Source organism: Pseudorca crassidens, chromosome 3 (genome assembly GCF_039906515.1).
Source record: "Pseudorca crassidens isolate mPseCra1 chromosome 3, mPseCra1.hap1, whole genome shotgun sequence".
NCBI classification, from domain to species: Eukaryota; Metazoa; Chordata; class Mammalia; order Artiodactyla; family Delphinidae; genus Pseudorca; species Pseudorca crassidens.
Window position 1 is genome coordinate 95,307,106 of NC_090298.1, and position 26,177 is coordinate 95,333,282.

The following is a 26,177-nucleotide window of genomic DNA, read 5'->3' on the forward strand; positions in this document are numbered from 1 at the left end:
GGTCCCAGGGTGGCTGGCTGCTGGGCCAGGGTTCCTGGAGGCAGTTCATCCTGCTGGTGGGTGGGGCTGTGGTTGCAGAGTCTGGGGTGTTCCAGAACTGGGGTCCTTCTGCTATTGGGCAGGGCTGGGGCCCAAGACATCATGGGATGCTACCAGCCTGCTAGTGAGTGGACCAGGTCTTGACACAGCCTGCTTTGGGGCCTCAGTTGTCCCAGGGCTTGTGTATGCCTGCTTGTGTGTGGAGTCGTGGGCCCAGAAGCTCCCTGGGCTGGTTTCCACCCACTGGTGGTTGAGGTCAAGTCCCAGGGCTAATGCCGGCCTACTGGCAGATCCAGGTCCTGGGGTCTCTAGCTGTGGGGCCCCAGTGGCCCCAAAGTTAGTGTTGGCACACAGGTGGGATAAGCTAGAGCTAGTGCCAGCCCACTGATGGGTGCATTTGGGTCCTGGGGTCTCTGGCTGTGGGGACCCAGGAGTCCCAGGTGTTAGTGCCAGCCCTCTGGTGGGTGGGGCTGTGTCCTGACCTGGCTGGAGTTCAGGGGGTCCTTCAGCAGCCTGCCTGCTAATCGGTGGTGCTGTGTCCCTTCCCAGCTAGCTGCTTGGCCCGGAGCAATCCAAGTCTAGTGCAGACTGGCTGGTGGGTGGGGCCTGGTCCCGGCACTAATAAGCTAAAAGGAGGATTCTGAAATGGCGTTTACCACCACCAGTGTCCTCGTGGCTGGATGAGCTCCCACAAATGGCTGCTGCCAGCGTCTGTGTCCCCAGGGTGAGTCCTAACTGCCTCCTGCTTCTCCGGGATAAGCAAGTGGGTCTAATCCAGCCTCCTTTCAAATTACTGCTTCTGCCCTGGGTCCCGGAAAGTGTGAGATTTTGTGCACGCCCTTTAAGTGTGGAGTCTCTTTCCCACAGCCTTCTGGCTCTTCCGAAAGGAAGCCCCACTGGCCTTCAAAGCCAGATGTCCTGGGGGCTCATCTTCCCAGTGCAGAACCCCTGGGCCAGGAAGTCCATTGTGACGCTTGAACTCCTCACTCCTTGGGGAGAACCTCTGCAGTTGTGATTATCCTCCGGTTTGTGGGTCACCTATGGGGGTGGGGACTCTGGGCAGCTGGTGCTGATATCTCTGAGGGGACACGTTAGGCTGAGTCTAAGGGATGGGGGTGGGATCCTGAGAACTGGAATCCAGCAGCCACTGTCAGGAGCAAGAATCGTTGCTGAGGTGTTGCTGGCAGAAGCAAGAAGCAAGCAGGAAGGAGCAAGCCCTTTTGCTCCTCCAGCCTTCTCTTGTCCCTCAGCGCCCCCCGTTGGCAGAGCTTGCAAAATCAAAGTGTGGTTTGCAGGGTCCCTAACATTACATGGCTGAGAATAAAAAGGTGGATTTGGAACTGACAGATAATGGCTTAATAACCTACTCAGGTCAGTATAATTATTCTGATTTTAACACATGGGGAAACAGAGGCTTAAGGCCACAGTGCTGGGAGAGGCAGAAGTCAGAATTTAAGATCAACTCGTTTACTGCCAAACCCCATTTACTTTGGGTTTTTCTAACTGTCAGCTTCGGACATAGTTAATATGCTGAGAAGGCACAGGTGAACATTTTTACTCCACACACACCTACGGTAAACCAGACAGCAGGCAGCTCTTAGAAATAACAGGCAGTGCTTCACGTGGATATGGTTGTTCAACACAAAGGATAACTCTGAAAATGACTTTTTAAAGAAAGTTAAATTTGGTCTTGTACTGAAAAGAAACTTTAGGTGAATGCATTTAAATAAGTTGTTGCTTCTACTTTGCAAACATTATTTAGACAGATTTTTATGGAATTGCAAATGTTCTAAAAAAACTGGCTTCATGCAGTCAAATCACTATTTGTTATGGTTTATAATTGCATTTTGAAATATAGACTGTACAGGAAGTACAGCTTAAGGATATTTTATTGACATAAGTAAACTTTATTGATACAAATGAATATGCTTATATTACCCAAGAATATGCTGTATTACTCATGAAAGCTAGCTTTAGCTGAAATGCTGAGTTCCCATAGTTTGCATAAACCATAAAAAGGATTGAAAAGGATTTTTAAATCATAAAAAGGATTTAAGTGAATCCTAAGTTAAATATATCAGAAATTTAATTCAACATAAATTCTAATTGCAGATGTCAAATGTGTGGAATCTATTAGTGTTGAATTTGTTGATGCATTTTGAATGTCCTTATTGATGTTTTTCTTTTAAAAGCAATTAATGACTTTTTTTAGTTGGTTTTATATATGTTCTCATTTCATATTGGAAACTCTCCTCCGAGCATCCCTTTTCTCAGGAGCAAAGTGAAAGTATTGCACTGCATTAGTGGTTTTCTCTAGGGCTTCTTAGAAGTATGTTATGGATTGCATAGCTGTTGATTAAGTATAGCCAATTCTTGATTATGTCAGCCACAGGTGAGGGGGTGGGTGAGGGTTGGAGAAGCTTGGACAAAGAGAATGCTTGGGATGGCTCTTGTCCCCAGTCCCCACTTCAATTAGGATAGCTCCAGTTTTGTTGGCTTCATATATTAGAGTTTATTTAGAGAAAAATCTAAAAAGCAGTGTGTGAAAACTGATCGACTGTATGATCTGCAAAGCCCTTTGCAGGTGCGACATCACGTTGACACTACATAAATCATCCTGGGCTGCAGCCTCCACACGTCCCCTCTTCAGAGTCCCCTTATTTACCTCTGAAATGACTCACCTTTGACTGTAGAAGTAAAACAAATTACATTCGATGAACACAAAAATTCTAGAGCCAGTGTGCATTTTGACTGATCCTTGGTCACTAAGAAACATCCCCTCTACATGGCATTCTTGCAGTAGTAAGGGTTATTATTTTTTAAATCTATTTTAATTCTAGATTAAGGTTTTGCGCCATCTGCTGGAAGTATTTATTTTTGCAATACTGCGGGAGAACTGTACATTTATTCTCAGAAGTATCTTTAAAAATATTTATTAATACTTTAAAAAATTGTAAAGTACATGTTTATTACAGGAAATGGATAAGTGTATAAAATAATAAAATGTAATACAAAAATCCAGAGATATCTACTGTCAATAGCTAGCGTTTTTTCTTTATACATACAAGAATATGTTATCATGAGGTTTGGTTTGCGTTTTGTGGGTTTTTTTGTTGAAGTATAGTTGGCTTACAATGTTGTGGTAGTTTCAGGTGTACAGCAAAGTGATTCAGTTATCCATGTGATATATATATATATATATATATATATTCTTTTTCAGACTCTTTTCCACTATCGTTTATTGTAAGATATTGAATATAGTTCCCTGTGCTATACAGTAGTTCCTTGTTGTTTATCTATTTTATATACAGTGTGTATGTGTAGTGTGTATCTGTTAATCCCAAACTCCCAACTTATCCCTCCCCCCCAGTTTCCCCTTTGGTAACCATAAGTTTGTTTTCTATGTCAGTGAGTCTGTTTCTGTTTTTTAAATAAGAAAAACACAAGTTTGAGATCAATACTATGCTGATTTAGGTTACAGCAGTAGTAAAAAGAGAGGACACATTACAGATATGAGATTCTTTGGGAGGGTGTGCTCTCAGGCCCTGTTGTGTGTGAACCTTAAGGTTTGCTTTGCCAATTATGCAAGGCAGGGATCTTACCGTCCAACTTAACTGGGCAGGGTGGGATAGACATAGGGTTGAGGGAGTGGGTTAGACCCTAGGAAAAGTGCATTATATCGCTCAGATTCCCAGGAAACAGATCCCCAGATTACTATTTCCAGCAGTAAATGTGGCATTGCTCCTTTCTGTTACTGTCCGTGTATTGAACACCAGTGTGCTAGTTGCTGTGACACATGCTATAGAATGAAGAAGTCTTATAGATGCTGCTTTGAAGTGAGAGAAGTCTATCATAAGAGATAAGTATGTAGATAATTAACTACAACACAAGCTTGGAGACATAGAAGCAGGGGTGCTTAACCTCATTGGGCAGGGAGACTGGGAGGAAAGCATTAAGTGGGTCCTGGTGGTGGGAACATTCCTGTCATTTAGGGTCAGGTTAATGAAGGATGCAGTGACAATGAGGCTGGGAAAGTAGACATAGGTCATGTCATCAAAGGCTGAGGATCACAAAGCACCACCAAGTTGTTGGAGGAGGAAAGTGACATGGTGTAAGAGGATTTTAGGAGGACAACCGTGGTAGCGACATCTGGAGATATGAAGGACAGAAGGCAGAGAAACCAGGTTAGGATCCCAATGTGACCTGCTAACTGTGGGGGTCTGAAACAGAGATAAAAATTCCTTATTCAGTGTACTTGGGAGACAGAGTACAGTCAGAAAACCACATCCCATGAATAATTACTGCCAAATAAAGTAAAATGTGGACCCAATTGTGAAAGCAATCTGAGAGCGAACGTATGTTTCTGTGGATCACTGACGATAGGCAGAGACTTCCAAAATGAAGTAGCAGACCCTGAGGGAAACTAGAAACACTTTCCTTGGAACTGAAAGCCTCAGACAGGCTTCCAGCACGTCCCTGGGGCCTGAGTGACAGAGAAAATGGGGCAGAGTTTGGTGGCACACAGACAAGCTACACTTGCTGTTGGAGTGGTAGGATGGGGGAGACAGGGTGGGTGGCAGTCAGCCCTGCAGGTACTAGTATTGATCAGTAAAAGAACCAGGGACATTCCAAGCTGAATTGCAAGTCAGGAGCACATGTGAAGCCAGAAAGAATGGCCTCCGTGCAAAGACCAGAGATCATCAGGAAGGATCAGAATGGAACCTCTGCAAAGGCACTAGGAAGAAAGCAAAACCAAATAACTGATAAAAAATACATAGCAGGACAAATACACCATAAAGCGGAAGAAAATATGAACAAAGTTCTCCATGGAATAAAAAAAATTAGGAAACATTTCCTCTTTGAAACAAGAAATCAAATCAGAGATAGGATTCACAAGAGAGATGATAAAAGGAGAGAAGAAGAGAAAAAGTAAACTGAGCTGGCTGAGACAAACCTACTGAGATTTATGTCCCCAAACGCTTATATTAGAAAAATAAGGAATCAAAATAAATGAGCTAAGCATACATCTTAAGACAATGGAAAAATAAAATTAAAATAGACCCAAAATAGAAGGACATGAGATAGAAAAGAAAGAGAGAAAGGAAGACAGACAGAAAGAAAGAAAGGGAAGAGAGAGCTTTTCTTTGACAAGATGAGAAACGTTGGAGAAGTAGTAAAACACTAGTACTAGGAATAAAAAGGGAGAGATAACTACAGATGCTGCAGACATAAAAGAAAACTTGATGCTATTATGAAAAAAATTATGTCAATAAGTTTGAAAACTTTGGAGAAATGGTTAAAGTTAAGGTCCTAGAAATATATGACCTACTAAAACTGTCTCAAGAAGGGGAAAAAAAATCCCTCTAGATTCTCATTTGGAATCTACTTCTTTAACAGTAAAGTATGTATATCTTTTGTCTTATTAACAAATACAGTTCCATAATATCATTTTAATGGCTACATTGTATTATATAATTTTGTTTGATAATTAAGTCATTAAATTTTTACTCTCCCAACCTAGGAGCTCTATAACCTAGCAGTTATACAAGATGTGAATTTTTGCAATGAGCTTTGTCTTTTCTTAGAAGAAATTCCCCAAAGAGGAATTGCTGGGTCAAAGATGCCTGTTTTAAAGCTTTTGTTACACAACAAATGTCTATAATTTTTTTAAGGTGTGATGGGAAGGCATTCCTGGAAGAAAGAGTAACAGGAACGAATTTAGGTGCAGCAAATACGAAATGTGTTCTGAGAATGAAAGAGTTCACGAAGTGCCCTATGATGTTAGTAAATCAATTTAGTAGAGCAATATTAGCATAATATTAATTATGTTCTAGTAATAACAAATAAAATGCTAATAACAAATAATAGTAAATATATAATAATAGTAGTAAATATAATAGTAATATGGTAAAACAACTTAATATTTTTAAAAAGAAAATTGTTCACCTGTACAACATGTGCACTTATACTGATCTCTGTTCAGGTAAGAAATTGTGTAAAACCAGCTTAATGGTTTTCCAAAACGGAGCTGCTGGGGGTCCTGAAGTTGCATAACTCTGCTAATTCTCCTCTCCCTTGCCTTATTTCAACTGCCCACCAACCGCCCTATTTTTGTCATTGTGAATGACATTCATCAGAGTCTATCTAAATACACACATGCTATTGCAGTGCACTTGGAGTTCAGCCTTACCGTAGCCAGGACAACCCCTCCCACCTCCCACTAGTCTCTTCTCCTCCTACATACAGCTTTTGCTTGGAGCAGCTCCATCCTCCTAGAATACACACCCCACTCCCTCTCTACCTGAGTTTTCCCTGTCCATTTTTTAAGATTAACTCAATTGCCACCTCTCCTTGGGAGCCCTTCTTGATACGTCTCTTCCCAGGGAAAACCAGCTGTTCCTCCACTGCCTCCACTGGCCCTGGCAGTGTCCTGAGCACGTGTGATGCACATCTTGTATTTATGTGCTTACCTATCTCCTTCTACTAGACTTGAGCTCTTTAAGGAGAAGAACCATGTCTTATTTGTCATTTTATTAGTGCCTACCAATAGAGGTATTTAATCAGTGCTTGCTAAGTGAATGATTTGAAGAGTAGTCGTAATAGATCCCAGTGAGCACCTCCAGTGATGGAGCCACTGGTCCAAGTTCAGATTACCAGCTTCATTCACTTCTGACCCTTCACGGTGTTTCCCACTAGGAAGTTTGTCCTTTCAAAAGTACAACTCACTAGAGCTTCACAATGTAACAGTACCTTAATCAAACAAAAACCCCAGTGAACCTGTAATTCACCAGAGAGTAAGGATTTGTCTCTTTGACATCTTTCCGGTAGAGGGTTGGACAAGCCCAGTGAGAGCCTGTTCAGTAGCTGCTTAGAAGGCTGCTAATGCATTTAAGAAGTTAAACTAGAGAGTTTCCTACCACAGCCCCTCCCTAGATTTTCATGACTCTCAAAGTCAGTGACTTTTTAATTATTTTATAAGCCACACCCTACATCACATTAAGTTTATTAAGATTATTTGGCTACAAGTAACAAATTTTCTTATATCCCCTTCTTTCTTACATGAGGGTAGTATATACTTTCTTACATGAAGGTTAAATACTCTTTTTACTATGTTATTTTCATTTAATAGTATACTCTGGAAATCACTCTATATCACTTCATAGAGATCTTCTTTACTCTTTTTTCACAGCCGTATAGTACTCTATGTTTATGGTACATGTGGATGTACCATACTTTATTCAACCACTCCCCTGTGTCTGGGTATTCCAGTATTTCACAGTTTTAAAAATACTACAATAAATAAGCTTATGAGTGGTGTTATTTTTAAAGTAACAGTTGACCCTTGAACAATGTGGGGTTTGGGGTGCTGGCCCACTATGATGGCAAAATCCAAGTATAACCTGTAGTCAGCCCTCCATATCCAGAGTTCCTCTGTGTCTGAGGTTTTTCACAATCCACGGATTCAACCATCAGCAGATTTAACCATCCGTGGCTGGTGTAGTACTGTAGTATTTAATATTGAAAAAAAAATTCCATGTATAAGTGGACCTGTGCAGTTCAAACCCATGTTGTTCAAGGGTCAACCATACAGTGTATGTTACAAATTCATATACAGATAGCTACAAACTGACAAATTAAATTATATAACTCATGAGCATAAAGAATTTTACTCTCCAGGAATTAACAGGTAACTGAGGAATGTTTTAGTATGTGAATCCTTAATTTTTAAAAAGCAACCAATTTTAAATTACATCAACTTAAGGTCTAGAAAACCTGAGAACATCTGAAGAGGAAAAAAAATTTTTTTCTTAGTCAAAGTCACGTCAAAGTGCAATAAATTCAGGACTAGCAAATTTAGCAAGGTATTATTAACTTTAAAAAATACTCTTCCATCTTTTAAAATTATACTGTTATCTTTTTTAAAAATGATGTAAAGTTCCTCTGAAGATTTGCTACTTAAATCATTAGTTTGAAAAGCTATTAGATTTTATTTTTTTTTAGCCAGGTCTCTCCTTTATTTCTTTTAAATTGAGGTATAATTAACTTACAATGTTGCGTTAGGTTCAAGTGTACAGCAAAGTGATTCAGTGATGCATATGTGTATGTGTATATATATATATATATATATATAGTTTTTCAGATTCTTTTCCGTTACAGGTTATTATAAGATATTGAATATAGTTCCCTGTGCTATAAAAAAAAAGGCCATTAGATTTTACTTGAGACACTTGGAAATAACACAGGAAATTATTTTGCATAATTTATATTCTTTTTTTGGCTGTGCTGGGTGGCATGTGGGATCTTAGTTCCACAGCCAGGGATCGAACCTGTGTCCCCTGCATTGGGAGCACAGAGTCTTAACCGCTGGACCGCCAGGGAAATCCCCTATATTCTTTTCTAAATTGAAGAAATAAGAGGAATAATAACTTTCAAACTTGTGGCACATTTATTTCTTAGCACTTAAATTTTTTAAAAAGGTTTTCAGTTGGAACTTTCCTTGGTTGGTCACAATCCTTATCCTTTAGAAGATTTTCCTCCAGTTTTAAGAGGATTACTGCCTTGTATTTGGCCCTTGATATGTTTGTTCTTTCTGTAGCATCTTGTGTGGTAAGATCCGTGAAAAGTACCTTCTCCTGTTAAGTGTGTAAGAATATTATTCAGCCATAAAAAGGAACAAAATTGGGTCATTTGTAGAGACGTGGGTGGACCTAGAGACTGTCATACAGAGTAAAGTAAGTCAGAAAGAGAAAAAATATCATATATATCGCATATATGTGGAATCTAGGAAACTGGTACAGATGAACCAGTTTGCAAGGCAGAAATAGAGGCAGATGTAGAGAACAAATGTATGGACACCAAGCGGGGAAAGTGGGCGGTCGGGGTGTGGTGGTGGGATGAATTGGGAGATTGGGATTGACATATATACACAAATATGTAAAAAATGGATGACTAATAAGAACCTGCTATATAAAAAAATAAATTAATTTTTTTTAAAAAGAATAAGAATAAAGCTAAACGTTGGCCAAAGCATATATTTTTGTAAGGTGTGATTGACTGTGGAAAAAGTCTGGTAGGATTTTTACCTGATTCGAGGTTTATCAATCCTTACTTGGCAAGATGGAATTAGCAGTTCTTAAATGGCAAGATGACACATTTTTGATGGGCAGAATTTATCGCGTAATCTCAAAAATATAGCCTTTGCCTAATGGTTTTAAAGTTCAGGTCAAACATACTTAATTCTGGTACCCCCTTAAGGTTTTGCATCACTGCCAGATGGATTGCAAGCTCTTAAAACTGAAGTTTTTGTTTCCTTTCCTTGTTTTTGCTGCAAAAGTAATTAGGAATGAAATGGCGGGTTTTACCCTATAATTCACAAATGAATGAGGTGGGTATTAACCTGCCTGGGAAGTGGTTTTAATGACTCACAGCACAATAGCTGAGTCCTGGTGGCAGAGGACAGTGATTAGAGGGCTGTAATTTAGAGATTAATATGTCTTAGTCGCAGCTTATAAACGTGCTTTAGTTTTCTCCTGGGACAACCCAGTTTTTTCCTAAATGGTTTTTAGTTTAAATATATAGATGCAATATCATATATATGCAATATCGTTGATATTTTTTATATGCAGTACTTACAGTGTAATCTCAAAAACATAGCAGTTACTTAACGGATGTAAAGTTCAGGTCAAATATATTGAATTCCGGCACCACCTTCAGGCTTTATATCAGGCCTGATGGGTTGAAAGCTCTTGTAACTGACGATTTTGTTTCCTTTTCTTGTTCTTTGCAAGAATACTACATATATGTACCTATAATGTGTCTGTGAGTGTATATATACTGGGCTATTTACACTGAAGTATAAAAATAGCCGGGCAGCAATTGGCTGTTAACATTAGTTGACTATCTGAAGTCGAGATACGACACCAAGCAGTACAGTCAAATTGTAAACTCTAGATTCATTGCTTATTGCAGATGCAAGATGGATGAGCAGACGAATGATCATTCCCTGATTTCATATGATTTTAGATAGACTCATGGTGGAAGAGAGAGCTAGCAATTACACTCACCTCCCACCCGCTCCGTTTTTCTACCTCTCCTCCTCTCAGCCACTATTACAAGAGTTAAGGAGCACCTTAGGGGCCTTCTGACTTTTCCTCCGGAGGGTTCTATAGTTTCTCAGCAAAACAAAGGAAACAAGGCTCTACAGTTTCTCTTTTTGTCCAGTATTCTTCCCTTCTTTGTCAACCGACTTAAAGGTATGTGTACTTTCTCTTTACAGCCCACCGCTTCAGCTTGGCAAGGCAACTCTCATTAAGAAGTAGGCACTAACGAAACTGTGAAAGTCATCATTGGAAAGACGCTCCTTTTCAAATGATGCACTTAAACTTGATTTCCTCTGAGGCTGGTAGAGAGAGAAGAGGCAAAAGCAGGTCACGGAATGTTGACTCTGAATGATAATTGCCATATTAATGTGTTGTAGTTAAGAGCAGAAGAGAGTTGGGGTTCTTTTTGTTGCAGGCATGAAACTGAAAACTAAGAAATGAGCATAAAAAGACGTTAGGGATCTAGAAAAAAGGACCTCCACACTTGAAATATGGGATGAGTGGTTTTGAAGTATATTTATCAGGACAATGCTGAATGTATATTTATCAGCATAAGGCTGAAATGGCCCAGGCTGCTGTCTCGTAAAAGAATTTTCTTCCTTCTCTGCTTTCCATCGATGGGGCAGAGTAAGCAGACAGGTTTCTGTTTTTTATAATCCTTAAAGTTACAAGGAAGAATTTAAATGCATAATTCAAGAGATCCAGATTATAAGTGAGGTGTGAGTAGAGAGGCCCTCGGGGATGCTGATCTGTAACTGACCCAGAAGAGCCCTGCAGGGGTTTTGGTTTCAGAGCTACCCCAGACTGTAGCCTTCCTGGTGTTAGCCAAAAAAAAAAAAAATCAATGATATGGTTGCATAGCTTATCAGATTCTCTGCTGAGTGCATTTCAAATTATTTTAAATCTATGATAGTGTTTTCACATTATTTTACATTGAGCCACAGAAGGGTGTGTGTGTGTGTGTGTGTGTGTGTGTTTTGGCAAATCCAGCAATAAAAGTATTCCTAGGAATCTTCACACACTGCAAATAAAGTTGTTTCTAAAGCATTAACATTGTTTATCCAAAAACACTCTCAAAGGCTTGGGTCAATTACTTTTAATTCTTACAGACAAATGGCAGTGGAGATTTTGTTGGAGGTTACGAGTTTTGTGGCTTTGAAAACAGTTGAATCATCTGGGAGGGAGCAGCAAGGGAATGATTTAATTGATCACCAGCACAGCAGTTGTTTCTCTTCCAAATATGTCCCTGGTGGGATTTGGCTCACCTGCCAATTATCTCAGTGATCTGTCATTTTTACCAAGGATGGGAACTGAGGCTAGAGACAGAATGAGATTGAAATAGCTTGACTCTCTCCTGAAAGGGCTTTGAATGAAAATATGCGTGTGTGTTTTACTTCTAAATATTTTCTGAGGGGTGTCTGACAGGTAATGTCTCTGAATAAACCCCTTTATCTGCTACTGAGTAAACGTGGAGACCAACTTCTGAGCAAGCGTTTAAACTGAATGCTTTTCCTCTTTTGATAATTTGCTAGTGTCCTTAGGGATCAAAGTAGAAAAAATACTCCACCTTGTGCAAGACACCATCTGCTTACATAAATTCAACCTTACGGTGCTGGAGGCCTCCTGAAGATAAGGGTAAGTGCTTACGGTGTGAGTCATTTTACTGCATTTCCCTGGATGACCTGTGCCTCAGAGTGAGCAGGAAGGTGGGGCTCTGGACCCAGTGCTGTTTCTAGGGTGACCTAGTTCCTGAGGCCTCATAGAGTGTGGAACTTGCCAGGGTTCCAGATCTGAGGTTTAAAGGTAAACATAATTCAACCATGCTGGCTCCTATATGTGTGTAAGTAAGTCAACTACTTCATCCGATTCCTAACCTGAGAAACTGGAGAAAGGCCTGGCTGTATAGGGCCTTTCCCAGGCAGCATTTTCTGAAGGCATTTTCCAGGGTGACTTTGTCTACGTGTGACTCTCTTCTTTCCGGCTGACTTCCAAATCCAATCCTGAGGTCAGATGTGGCTCATGTGTCTGAGATGGGAAGCTTCTTCCCAGCACACTTTGGAGGTGTGTGCTATGACAGAGGAACTGGACGAGGCAAACTGGAGAGGATCATCTAAATGCATCTTCCCCTGTTCCTAGTCCAGGCTTCATTTTGAACAAGCTCTGTGGGGTCACTTAGCAACAGCCTATGTAGAGATGGAGGTCATCATTAAAATCAGTCTTGAAGCAGTGTAACATCCCCAAGACAGCTTAGTTTGGGAGGTCAGACGAGTCTGGATTTTAAACCCCTGTGGCCTAAATGGTCTTTCTGGGCCTCAGTTTTCTCATCTGTAAAATATTCAATAGAAATAACAGTACCTAGTTCAGAGCGTTGCAGTGGAATTAAATGAAATAATATATGTAGAACGGTTAGCAAAGTGCTTGGCACATAGTAGGTGGCTAATAATTAGCATTATTAGCATAATATTTATGAAATATGAATTGAGTACTAACAAAGTAGTAGTTCTAGGGGGAGATAAAGGTATAAGACTGCTTCCAGAGCTAAATTTCTAATGGAGGAACTTGCACGTGAGAGTTGAACTAACCACAGAAGGAAGATGAGTGTCGCAGCCAAAATGCACTCCAGTGCTACTCAAAGTTCCTGTTCGTGGTGAATCAAGGTTGGGCCAGATCGGAAATCAGTGAACTGCCTCCTCCAGATAGATAGTCTTGCTCTGGAGAAAAACATCAGCTAAACTATCCAATGTACCCAGTGAAGTGTCTGACATCCATTCTGGCCCAAGCCTAGTGCTAAACTGTTGCCCCATCCTTGGGCCATACTTTAAGGATGGCTGCTCTTGGAGTCTGTGTTATGTCTGCCACCTGGGGGCGCTGCTTCTCTTTGGGCTAGACTAGATTGTGGATTTTTACAGGCAATCTGACATATGTTAGGACAAAACAGAGGGCTGGTTAATTTGATGTCATACACTTTGTGTTTCATTAAATGCAATTCCCCAGGATATACCATACTGCTTCCAGCCCTATCCTTGAAAATGAGCATCTTCTACAGCCAGGAGCTGTTGTTTCTCCTCACCACGATCAATGAGGTGGCAGCAGTGGGTTCTCCCTGCCTCTTTGCAAGGGTTCTTAATCTTATTTTTGTGTGTCGTGGACTCCTTTGGTCAGCTGTTATATCTATGGACCATTTCTCAGGATGATATTTTTTTTCAGAATGACGGTTTTAATCATATAAAATAAAATCTGTAAGGTTACAAGGGAAACCAATTATATTGAAATACACTTACCAAAATGTTAAAAAGAATTTATGATGGTGATATATGTTTTATTATCAACATATCAAATAAGATCTAGCGGCAGGTCTAAGATCTACCATCATTTTGAAGATGAGTGTCAATAACGTTTTGACATATCTACAACAGCTGTAATGGGTTAAAAAAACATCAATCAAGGGGCTTCCTTGGTGGCGCAGTGGTTGAGAGTCCTCCTGCCAATGCAGGGGACACGGGTTCGTGCCCCGGGCCGAGAAGATCCCACGTGCCGCGGAGCGGCTGGGCCGTGAGCCATGGCCGCTGAGCCTGCGCATCCGGAGCCTGTGCTCCGCAACAGGAGAGGCCACAACAGTGAGAGGCCCGCGTACCGCAAAAAAAAAAAAAAAAAAAAATCGGTCAAAAGTGCTACTCAGACTATTGTGGTTTGCTGTTTGCCTTATAATAAAAGGCAAAGCCAGAATTTCAGTTAGAGGTTAGTGAAAATAAATACGTGTTCTCTATTCATCCAAGTTCAAGAGCCCCCTGCTTTCCTTCTCTGGTTAAGAACCCCTGCCTGGGAAATGCCAAGCAGGGAAAAAAGGGCGTTCTGAACCATTTTATTACTTTTCCTGGGACAGATATTTTGGGCTCCTAGTAAAATCCAATTACAATTTCAGGCCCTGGTGAAATTCTATTATAATTTCCATTTGCTTTATTCAGAATATGAATAAATACGAGTAAGTTTCCCCCCAAATCTATATTTGGAGACCTACATTTCATGAAGGACTTAAGCAAAGGCATCTTGGGTGGAGGATTTGCATAAAATATTCATTTCTCCTAATGCAGTTAAATGGTTGCTCTTTCAGAAGATTTTCTTGCTTGCAAAGATGATCATAAAGTCATATCTATTCCCATGTGGAAGAAAATTTGTTACATGAAGAAGCTAGAAGGTTTAGGGCCCCGTTGGGGGCAATTTTCTTGAGGAAGCTTCAAACAGAGCCCAAGAGTGAAAGGAATCTTCAAGAATCAGATGATGGGGAGGCTTCTTGGAGCAGAGAGATAAACGAGAGTTCAAAGGGGAAGGAATGAGTTAGGTAAGAGATGGGAGGGATGGTAACAGGAGTGGGGCGGTCAGTAGCTTTGGCCCAAGGTAAGGAATGCAGGGAGGTGAGCCTAGACACGTTGCTGGAGTCGGTTTTGATGGACCTTCACTGATACACCAGGGATGTGGGATGTTACTGACAGAGGGGAGTCACGGAAGTCCTTGCATAGGAATAAGATAAAGACATTTCTGGTTTAGGAATATCAACATGACCACAATGTTTTGGACAAATTTGGGGTAGGAAGAAATTATGGGCAATAGTTTTAGGATCAGATGGCAAAACTGGATGAAGAAAATTATACCTATCCTAATATCTCCCATAATTGCCTAAGGATAGGATTCACCTGGAGAACTTATTAATTATACAGATCACCACGATTTTCCTCTGCAAATGATAACCCCAGTAGGGCTGGCATTTGACAGGGAATTTATCATTTTTAAAATAGCTCCATGTGATTTCATCTCCAGACAACTTGGAAAATGCTCCCTGGGAATGTGTGGCTGATCAGATGTGAAATTGCATGTGACAGTGTCAAAGCAAAAACCGCGCCAGATCAAGTGAAACAGGCAAAGTAGATTTTATTCAAGGCTATCATAGGGAAGGAAAGCCAGAACTCAGTCTGAGCTCAACTCCACTGAAATAAAAGGTGGGAATAAAATACTAGAGGACTTCAGGGGAGAGATTGATCCCTGGGATGTGTTGGGCACATTGAGTAATTCCTGAGCTTGCAAATGTTTTTCTCTGTGATTAGGTCACCTGTGTTTGCTAATTGGCACTCACCATTCCACCAATTAGCGAGTTAGGTTTCTACCTTCCCACAGAGACTGGCAAATAGGAGCCCAGCCTTTCTGGCTGATTACATTTCAAAGGGATGGTTCCTAGCCCTTGAGAAAGACCTTCTGGGGTTATAAAACTGGCTGAGGCTGGGAGAAGATTTACATCTCAATGGAGCAGAGAAAGAATTTACGATGACATGTTTTCTGAAGTAAAGGATCTAAGAAAAGGGAGGTCAAGGCAAAGAGTCAGGAGAAGGCTGAAGTTTAGTCAAACTGAGGGGAACGATAAGCCCATCTTGGTCAAGGGTAACGTACTACTGCTACTATTACTACTATGACTACTACTGCTGCTATCTTTAGGGTGGCTTCTCCCTGATACAGAATGGAAAGGAAGAATCAATGCTAGGAATGGTAGGAAAGAAAAATCAACACGTCTTCCTAACCTAATGTTGGGAACTGGAGCGGAGGATACAGAAGAGTGAACAATCCGTGTCTAGCGGCCCTAGACATAGGGAGAATGGAGAATTGGAATTCTCAGTTGGAATTGGAATTGGTGGAATTGGAATTTCCAGTTGGCAGGCAGAGTGGCGGTGCCAGATGAACTGGTCAAGCGTAACGCTCAGGTCCTTTGGTAGAAACAGCGCCCTGCACTCAGCACAGGTAGTTGACAAGAGACGGGAGAGGCAGCAGGGCTGCGGAAGCCTCCTCTGGCTCGTGGTCCTTTCTGACAGAACACTGCAGAGCAGGCTGAACTGTGCATTTGTCAACCTGTGTTAACTTCACCTGACACACACACACACACACGTACGCATCTTGTGTGTGTGTGTGTGTGTGTGTGTGTGTATACACATATAGAAGTATTTAAAAGTAAATTACAGAAGGGTAAGCTGTGACGAAGCGAGAGAGAGGCATGGACATATATACACTACCAAATGTAAGGTAGATAGCTAGTGGGAAGCAGCCGCATAGCACAGGGAGATCAGCTCAGTGCTTTGTGACCACCTAGAGGGGTGGGATAGGGAGGGTGGGAGGGAGACGCAAGAGGGAGGAGATATGGGAACATATGTGTATGTGTGACTGATTCACTTTGTTATAAGGCAGAAACTGACACACCATTGTAAAGCAATTATACGCTAATAAAGATGTAAAAAAAAAACTGAATTACAGGCATTTAAGCAGCTGAGTTTTATGGAAAACTGATGACTTCCATTTAGCACACGTTGTGTTCGAAATTTGTCAGAAAACTTGGTTGAGGAGGTTGGAGCTTTTAGAGGCATCCTGGGCAATGATTTCTGAAAAGGTTATAATGAAACCATGGGAGCGGAGAAGATTTTCACAAAGTTACTGGGGATGTACTACGACATTAACGTATCTTCTTCTCTTTCAAGGGAATTAGTGTAAAGGAGGAAGAACGGAGATCTAAGAATTCCTAGTCCTCTTGGGCAGGAGTGGCTGGTCCCAGGGTTGCCTGCTCCAGTGAGGTCTCTGATGCTAAGAACTGTAAAAGGTACGGTTGATTTGCTCATGGAAGTTGATTTGCTCGTGGAACACCAGGCTGAGAAGAGCATCAGTACAGTGTTCTGGGAGAGTCAGATGCAGGATTTAAGAGTGAGTGGTTAAAAAAAAAAGAAGCCAGGGGAGCAAATGGCTTTTCTAGTAAGTCTGGTTTTTAAAGAAAGTAAGATGTAGGGAGAGAGCAGGAAAGTCACAGGATTAAGTTACTTGGGATATGTGATATTAATGTGTTTTACTTTTTTCCAGTTACTTTTTTTAGTGATCAGAAATGAGTGAACAATCAGAAAAAAACAATTCCACGCAAGAGAGACATGCAGGTCAAAGTTCTTCTGAGAAAAACTGTCAAATCGGACAGAAGCAACTGGTATGGCTCGTGAATACTATGATTCCGTGGTATTTGGGGAGTTCGCAACTTGGGGATCTCTGAGATGCCCCAGATTTGGGTGGGAAGGTAGGCCCCATCAGGAATCCACAGGAAGGATCTCTGCTCCTTAGTGCTTCTCCTCGTCTTCACCCCGCTTTCATGAAGCTGGTCTCATCTTACCTGTCTCCTCTGTGCCTCTCAGTCCCCAGCATCCTGTGCAATAAAATCCTACCCTTGGAGTAGGAAATTTGTAGAGAATATGGTCAAATATTTTTATTTAACAAATCCTTGGGGTTTTTTTTCCCATGATATGCTAGTACCTGTTCTAAAGCTTGGTATATGTTAATTCACCTAACCCTTATCACAAGATACCGTTGTTAACCCATTTTGCAAAAGAAGAAACCACGGCTTAGAAGAAGGAGGAACTTGCTCAAAGCACTCCAGTAACAAGTGGCAGAGCCAAGATCTGAACAGAGGCATCTAAACTCTTGCTTTGCTACTGAGAATAATAGTAGATCGTGCTAAGTTGTGTTTATTGAGCAGCTATACCTAAATACAGAATCATTTCATAAGGTTGTTTGTAAAACAAACCCATACACACAAACCAAAATGAAATTTTAAAGAAACATACCTATATTATTTTAGACTGACTAGACTATTATTAAGCTAAAGAAACTGCAGAAAAGCCCGAGATTCTGTTACTAATTTGTTACCTTGAAATTCATACATTGAAAGTTTCCCTTTGGTTTCAAAATGTAGTATTTCATATATGTGTTAGCCTAAGTGTTTGGGGGCCACTCAGATTATTTTCTTCTAAAATCCTTCAGAGGAGCATTCCCTTCACTCCTGACATATGTGCTGTATGTTCAAAATTAATTATCAGGACTGATTGAAGTATCTTTATTGCTTGTCTTTCCAATTAGGCCCCATTTAATTTCGAATTATAAATATCCCCAAACAGAGACTTGTGAAAATGTCCACTAACATGCTATTTTGTCATTCAAGCCAGATTTTCTTCTTGCAGTCTGGCTTTGACTGAGAGGGGATCCTTCAGGTGGCTGCATTCTGCATCAGAGCCCTGATGGGGTCCACACTCCCAGGGCAGTGGGTGCTGAGATGCCCTAGAGCACTGAAGGGGAGGGTTGTGTGTACTGTGTGTTCTCACTGTGTTTTGAGATACTTTACCTGGGCGGAAGGGCTTTTACTCCCTTGTCATTATCCACCGTAAAATGGTAATTCTGACTTTCATCCCCAGCAGATTTGAGAAGCCAAGGGGTGTTTTGCAGGTATAAAGGGAATTCTTCTGTTCCCCCTTGATTGTTTTTTATTTTTTTTATTATACATAGTTTTACACTATGTATTTGTTTATTCAGAAAGAATGACCTAATTTGAAAAGTTTTACGTCATCTTTTGAAACTTAATCTGATTAAATTGTTTATTACTCTAGCTAAAACAACTAAGCTTTCATGCCATTATGGTAAAAGTTACAGAAACTTCATTTTGATTCTGTGTAAAGCAGATAAAATTACCTGGTTCTTACTACTAATATATTTTATTTGTTTATTTGTTTCATAGCAACAGATAGAGCGACAGTTAAAATGCTTGGCATTTCAAAATCCCGGACCACAGGTAGCAGACTTTAATCCTGAAACAAGGCAGCAGAAAAAGAAAGCACGAATGTCAAAGATGAATGAGTATTTTTCTGTAAAGTACAAGTAAGATCATGATTTATTATATTTAATCCGTGGGATTACAAAATGCATGAATTCTCCTTGACAAAGCAATTAAATGTTGCCACTTTTTTATTACTTAAAAATGTATTTTCTAAAGTACAGTATCACCCCTTATGTCTGGAAGTTAGCAATTTCAAGAAATAGACTATAATCTCCAATTAGGCATCAGTTTTTGTGTGTGTGTGTGTGTGTTTTTTTTTTTTTTTTTTGCGGTACGCGGGCCTCTCACTGCAGTGAGCTCTCCCGTCGCGGAGCACAGGCTCCGGACGCGCAGGCTCCGGACGCGCAAGCTCAGTGTCCATGGTTCACGGGCCCAGCCGCTCCGTGGCATGTGGGATCTTCCTGAACCGGGGCATGAACCTGTGTCCCCTGCATCGGCAGGTGGACTCTCAACCACTGCGCCACCAGGGAAGCCCAGCCATAGGCGTCAGTTTTTTAAAAACAGGCTTCAGAAGTCCTTGCACTAGAGTAATGGCTGTAGTAGGAGAGATGATTAAAAGTAAGAAAGATGTGCATTAGAAGGAGAAATAATATAACCATGGGAATGAATTCCAGTATCAGATGGGCACAGAAGTATCATAAATTCAATTATTGCTAGCACACCAGAGGCATAAATTAAGCAGACCATCAAGGAAAAGGTTGATATATTTGACTACATTAAAATTAAGACTTTATGCCCTTTAAAAGACATTCTAAAAATAATGAGAGACAAATCACAAGGTGGGAGAAGTTATTTATGATCTAAAAGATCAGTATCTAAAATATATATGAATCAATAAGAAAAAGATAAACATACTAAGAGAAAAACGAACCCAACAATGAACAGGCATTTCATAGAAGAAAAGGCTAGTGAACACTCAGGATGCTAAACCTTAGTCATTGGTACAGTATGGGGAAGTGCCCCCCGACCAGATGGGCAAAGAGTTCAGTCTTATGATATCACTGTTCATGAAGCTATGGGACATGAATTAGGTGTAAAATAGTACAGCCTCTTTTTTTTTTTCTTTTTTTTTCCGGTACGTGGGCCTCTCACTGTTGTGGCCTCTCCCATTGTGGAGCACAGGCTCCGGAGGCGCAGGCTCAGTGGCCATGGCTCATGGGCCCAGCCGCTCCGTGGCATGTGGGATCTTCCCGGACCGGGGCACGAACCCATGTCCCCTGAATCGGCAGGCGGACCCTCAACCACTGCGCCACCAGGGAAGCCCTGTTTTAAAACAGCTTGGCATTACCTATGTACCTTATGACCTAACATATTCACTCCTGGGTGTATATCCTGCAAAAACTCATACATGTACAATAGGAGACATGTTCAAAAAATTCATAGCATCCCTGCAATAGCAAAGAAAATAAAGTAGTAATAATCCAAATGCCCACCCATAATGGAAAAGTTAAGTAGCTGGTATATTTGTACTGTGGAATACATATAGTTGTGAAAATATCTGAAAACAGCTACATGTGCCACCATGGATGAATCTCAAATCATGATGTCGAATTAAAAAAGCAAATTACAGAGGGGAAAATGCGGTGCGCTTGGAGATACATACACATATGGCATAATGAAAAGTAAAACAAGGAGATGACTTTTATGATATCAAGGTGTGGTTCCTTTTGGCTGAGTGGAGGGATACAACGGATGGAGCGTGAAGAGGTTGTCAAAGGCGTGAAACCTCTTTATTAAGCTGGGATATGTGGAAGTGTGTTTTATTCTTTATCTCTGCGTGTATGTTTTGTACACTTTGTGTACCTATGATAGCTCAGAACTATATAGAGTATAGCATCAGATGGGCAGGAAACTGTAAGATTTGTGTCTTGATGTCTGAGTAAAGACAGGGAGTATTTGGGTGAAGGCACAGGGAGAAGGACAGAGTCTGACCTAGGCTCTCTGTTGGCTGCATGACTCCCCATTCCCATAATAGATTTCACACCTCTTTGTCTGTTGACACCTGCATTTCCTGGTGGGTGAAGGAGCTCTCATGCTTCAGATGAAGTGCTTCAAATGTCAATCCTCATCGGAAAGGCTGTCCTGCTACAGTAAGATAATCAGGCAAGTCTGCATAATGATCCTTAACCTTCCCCGCTTTACTGGGAGAGGGAAGAGGATGGAATAGCATTACCTAACAGGAAGGGAAGGAGGTGTTATGCCTGCTTGGGGGCCAAGGGTGCAGAAGGTCATAACTTCACAGCCTTTTCTGACTTCAACTGGTCCTAATGGATACAGGCTCTACACAGGTACTTTTGTCATTCTCAGGGTTTCAAGCAGCTCAGTACTAAAGGATTTATTTCGAGATGGTTTGATTTTGAGAAGATGGCAGAATCCTTTCGCTTCCTGGACTTGTAGAGGCCGACAGGGGCAGTGTCGGGGCACAAAGCACGGTGTACTCACTGGTACAGAACTTCCTGCTGTCACTCAGAGTTTATGACACCTTATGCCCCCCACACTGGGTAAAAAAAAACAGAATCAGAAAGGGACAGAAGCAGTGGTATGAGAAGACTGTTAGCAGAGGAATTTTCAGTTTGCTTGTTTTTGTTTTTAATGATGTTGGTATAGTAACGGACAATTCCAATGCTTCTCTTGAGTCATTCAAAATGTGACTGTATTCACTGTAGTGCTTCTTCTTTTCTCTCTTTTTTTTTAATTGAAGTATAGTTGATTTACAATGTTGTGTTAGTTTCAGCTGTATATAGTGCTTTTTCTTAAGAAAGGAAAAATGGATGTAATTTATCGGGGGAAATTCCATCAAGGATGGTTATATTTTTAAGTAAAAACTTGTAGAAGGAAATTTTAATAGCCTTTAATCAGCTATTCCTCAAAATTTGCTTAGGTGGGATATTACATTCCCCAGCATGCTGGAAAAAACGAAGCCTTACTCTAGGTGACAGCCCTGACTGCCTTGGTGATTGGTGCATATTGACTGAATTTCCCAGGACATGTTGCCTTATAGCATTCTGAAGTGTTGCTGGACCATCTTTAGGGTGCTGCTTCCTCAGAGTAAAGGGAGCCTACCTGGGAAGATTGCTACACAAGAATCTATTCTCAATGCTGAGGAAAACTGCACTGTCCTGTTAGTGTCATTCTTTTCCTTTGCAGAGTTATGAAGAAGTATGACAAAAGCGGCAGGCTCATCTGCAACGATGCTGACCTGTGCGATTGCCTGGAGAAGAACTGCCTGGGCTGCTTCTACCCCTGCCCCAAGTGTAACTCCAACAAGTGTGGCCCTGAATGCCGCTGCAACCGCCGCTGGGTGTACGATGCCATCGTCACTGAGTCTGGGGAGGTCATCAGCGCGCTGCCCTTCAACGTTCCCGACTAGGAGCTGCCCTCGTGGTCTGATCGGTTTCTTCTTTACCTTTAAGGCAACCTCTTTCTCTTGGGTGAATTTTAGGGCTGGGGGAAAATGTTTTAAAAAATGTACTTAAGACTCATGTTCTGCGAAGCCATAGAACAGTATGGAATGGGCCATCCTTCTCTAACCTTCCTGCTGTGACCTCCTCTCAAATTCCTCTCCTTGTAACCCAAGAGAGTGCCCATAGATGGATATCAGCACCGACACCTCCATCACTACTTTGCTCTCAGATTAAAAATTCCTTTCCTCTTTGCTGGTATCTTAGGAAATGGAGTCTGAAGATCTTCAGAATTCTGTAGCTGGGAGCTTGTCCTGACATAGAACATAGAATCATACATTTTTAATAGCTAGTTACCCTTAGAATCTTACACATCACTAGTTCTAAATCAGAATTGTTATTTGGCTTGAAAAAAACAAAACCTTGTGACTTAGCATACCAAGTCTCATTTTTTTATTGCATACCCACAGTCTCATTTTTTATTATTGATATTTTAATAATATTAAAATTATTATTAAATAATAATATTGGCAATATTTTTATTAAAAACTTGTATTTTATTTATGAAATGGAAACATTAGGACTTGAATATCCTAAAAGCCAGTGGTTTACATTGTTTTTTATTTCAGGATCAGTATTTCAGAATATTTTTTCAAAAGGAGGAAACTTAAGTTATTATATGAAAGCACATTGTTGTGTGTTGGCTAATTGAGAGCCTTGATACCTAGTTGACTAGATACATGATGTGGTCTTTTTCAATTCTGATACATTGTAGGAGGTTTATAGAAACTTCCACTCAGCCTTCTTTGAATTTGTCTTTATGAGTCCTGTTTACCCTAACTCAGTGGTTCTCATCCTTCAGTGTACATCAGAATCACCTGGAAGACTGGTTGTATGGTAGATTTTTCTGCCCCACCCACAGAGTTTCTGATTAGGTCTGGGGCAGGGGTCAAGATTTTATTTCCCAGGTGATGTTGATGCCACTGCTGTGGGGACTTGAAATGTTAGTTTTCAGAGTTTATTTTTCCTGCCCAATCAGTTTCAAAAGCACTTATTACTGCACGGTCCGCATGCCGGGAAAGGTTCCTGATAATTCTAGACTTGTTACTTGACCGTATGTTTTGGGACTAAAGTAGCAAAAATCCTGCAAGGCATGCTGTGATGGCACTATTCCTGTATGTGCAGCAGGAGAACTGACTCTGTTTTTCACAGAATTTACTGAGTTTTCCAGACTCAACTTTGTGCTACATGTTTCCAATTCACTACCTTTAACCATCACAGCCCTGGGAGGAAAAAATCAAATACCCAAGTCAGATCCTTTGAAGTGCTCATGAGGAGTGCGCAGCCCTGAGACCCGTCCAAAGGAGTAGGGGCCTTTTTTGGTTTATATTATGTTTTGTTTTGAGAATAATTGGTGTTTTGTAAATGACTGACCAAGTGAATTGTTTCTTCACTTATTTATTTTAGAATCATATAATTTTAAAGTTGAAAAGGAATCTTCCAGGTTGTCTAACTAGTGACTTGTCAACAAATAATAACCAAGAGGCTGTTCTGTGCCAGGCTCGGGGATGGAGCTGTGAGTAAAACTCAGCTGGTCCTGGTCTTCATGGGGTTTATAGAACTAAAAACAGTCTTGTTGTTGTTGTTTTGTTTGTTTTTCTACAACTGAGGAAATTTGGACCCAGTGAGATTAAAATGACTCGGTTAAGGACAAGCAGAAGCCCTGGCAACCTCGGTGTTTTGAACCCTAAGACTAGGTCAGTGTTCTTTCCATGACACCAAGTATGTCCCTAATTGGCCTGATTGTAAGGCTCATCCAGGTGCTTTTAATAATATGCATTCCTGAACCGCATCCCAAACTTCAGGAGTCAGAACCTCTAGGGATGAGGCCTGGTGATCCATACTTTAAAACAAGCACCCCCAAGTAGGTCTCATGATCAGGTAAGTTTGAGAAACACTGCCTTATCATAGCTGTCTTATTTTCGTATTAAAAAATAATCAGGCAAATTGATATTAAAGTGTATTTCCCTTTTGTCTCCTCCTACAGTCTTAAACATTAGATGAGAGGATCTGATTTAAAATGATCTCATTTAAAACACGTGTTGGCAAATTACGTTGGTAAGTTTTCCAAGTAAAGCAAAAAATAAAATAAATTCACATATTTATTAAGCAGACACCTCATACTGCTTTTATGGAAGCCTAGTAAAACCTTTGATGAAGTCCTTTTTTTATAAATCAGTGTATTTCATCTTGATCTACTGCCAATTCAATTCATTTTTAAAAAGCCTCCTGCACTAAAATGATTCTTGCAAAAATAAGTTTATGTGAATTTTCAGAAACTTATTTTGTAAGTGTCTAGTTCTATCACAAAGTGAACAAAGCTCTTTAGTTATTTGAACTAAATTCAGATTAACAAGGAATATAGTTGTACTATCTGATTACATTAAGGAAATTGTCTTAGTGTAATCAGATTTTTTTTCTCTTTCTGTGTGGCTATCTTTCTTTCAGTGTTGACAGTGTGTCTTCATGAATATGTATAGAAATTGCAAGGAAAGCTATTTCACAGAAGGTTGTTTAAATATAAACTGTTATTTACTGAAGGATTTAAACAAGTCACTCAGTAATCCTTTACACAAGGATTTACAAGTGGAATGCCGTTTCACATCAATTTGCAGAATACTTTATCTGAGTCTAATTTGTAAGAGAAAGAATCCATACAGCCTCTGAGACAATCCTTAGGCACCTCCCGCCCACCCCCCAATACAGTATCCTGGATCCATTACAGGTATGAACCTTGGGATGCTAACTCATAGAGAAATCATTTAAGCTCTCCTTTATATATTTATTTGCTTTTCCTGGAAAGTGAACACTGCCAACTTGGATATTTTGTGGCTATCATGGATTGCAGTTCTATAATGCCTCGGAAACGTAAACACTTACGTGAGCAGGACTGCAGTGTTTGGCTATGCAGGCTATTGGCTGCACATGTCCAGGGGTGCCTTTCACATGGGCTACACTGCCACCAGTGCCCCCACAGCAAAGTGGCTCTGCTAGCAGGTGCCATTGATGTGTGGATTTCTTGATTGTCTAGTATTTATGGACACTCAGTATATGCTAGGCATTGAGTGCTTTACACTAGCTTATATCTGGTATAAAATGATTAAAAGAATATCCCTACATCTTGCTTTTTCCCCTTCTACTGTTTCTTTTTCCTTCATTCTCTGTGGTGTCTATAACCGCAGACTACAATTTTCAGGTTAGTTCGAATAGTACTCCAAATATATTATCGAGCCAAAACAGTTTTCATACTTTGTTTCTTTTTCATAATCTATATTTTAATCCTAGATTTGGAATATTCTTTTTCATATTCACAGATTTCCTGAAATTCTGCTTTTACCATAATAATTGTTTTTCACTCTGTGCAAGGGATATGACTCTCTTATCATCACTATTCATGTCTAACAGGTAGTTTATTTTGTGTTTATAGTTTGTAGTTTCAGAAGAATTTCCCTCCTCACTTTGTATGGTTCTTTTAAAATTGGCCGATGCTTATGTCAGACATAATAAATTCAAAGAGATCAGAGACTGCCTTTGTTTTTCCTTTGATAGTGAATTCAATGGCCCTGAATGCTTAACAGATATACTACTTAGTGACCATTCATTCGTTCATCCATTCATCAAGCACCTCCTATCTGCCAGCTACTTTACTAGGTGCCAAGGATACAATGGGTAAGAAAAAAAAATTTTTTAAACCTAGGATACATAAAGTAGAAAGAAAACCCAGGCTACTTAAACTGTGTCATTCCTCGTATCGAGGTCCCTATCCTGTCCGCCTTCCTCTCTCTATTTTTCAGAGTCATCTTGTGTATGTTTTATTAATCATGTCTAGCCTTTTAACCTATACTTACCGAAAGAAATGGAAAAAAATACGTCTGATACCACTAGGTGGCATTCTGGGGG

The 26,177-nt window shown here is 40.5% G+C and overlaps 1 protein-coding gene across 2 annotated transcripts; it reads left to right on the forward strand.

The window, feature by feature from the left end:
* Positions 1-629: 629 nt before the first annotated feature.
* ARL14EPL (ADP ribosylation factor like GTPase 14 effector protein like) lies at positions 630-25,800 on the forward strand. 2 transcript variants are annotated; one of them, XM_067731487.1, is made up of 6 exons: positions 630-763; positions 11,672-11,774; positions 16,652-16,770; positions 17,025-17,142; positions 18,718-18,857; positions 21,964-25,800. In XM_067731487.1, the coding sequence occupies exons 4-6, from the start codon at positions 17,047-17,049 to the stop codon at positions 22,184-22,186; spliced, it is 459 nt and encodes a 152-aa protein (XP_067587588.1). In that variant the 5' UTR covers positions 630-763; positions 11,672-11,774; positions 16,652-16,770; positions 17,025-17,046; the 3' UTR covers positions 22,187-25,800. The 2 variants fall into 2 exon arrangements, with proteins under 2 accessions (XP_067587588.1, XP_067587587.1); XM_067731486.1 differs by lacking the exon at positions 11,672-11,774 and having other exon boundaries at positions 633-763.
* The last annotated feature ends 377 nt before the right edge of the window (positions 25,801-26,177 follow it).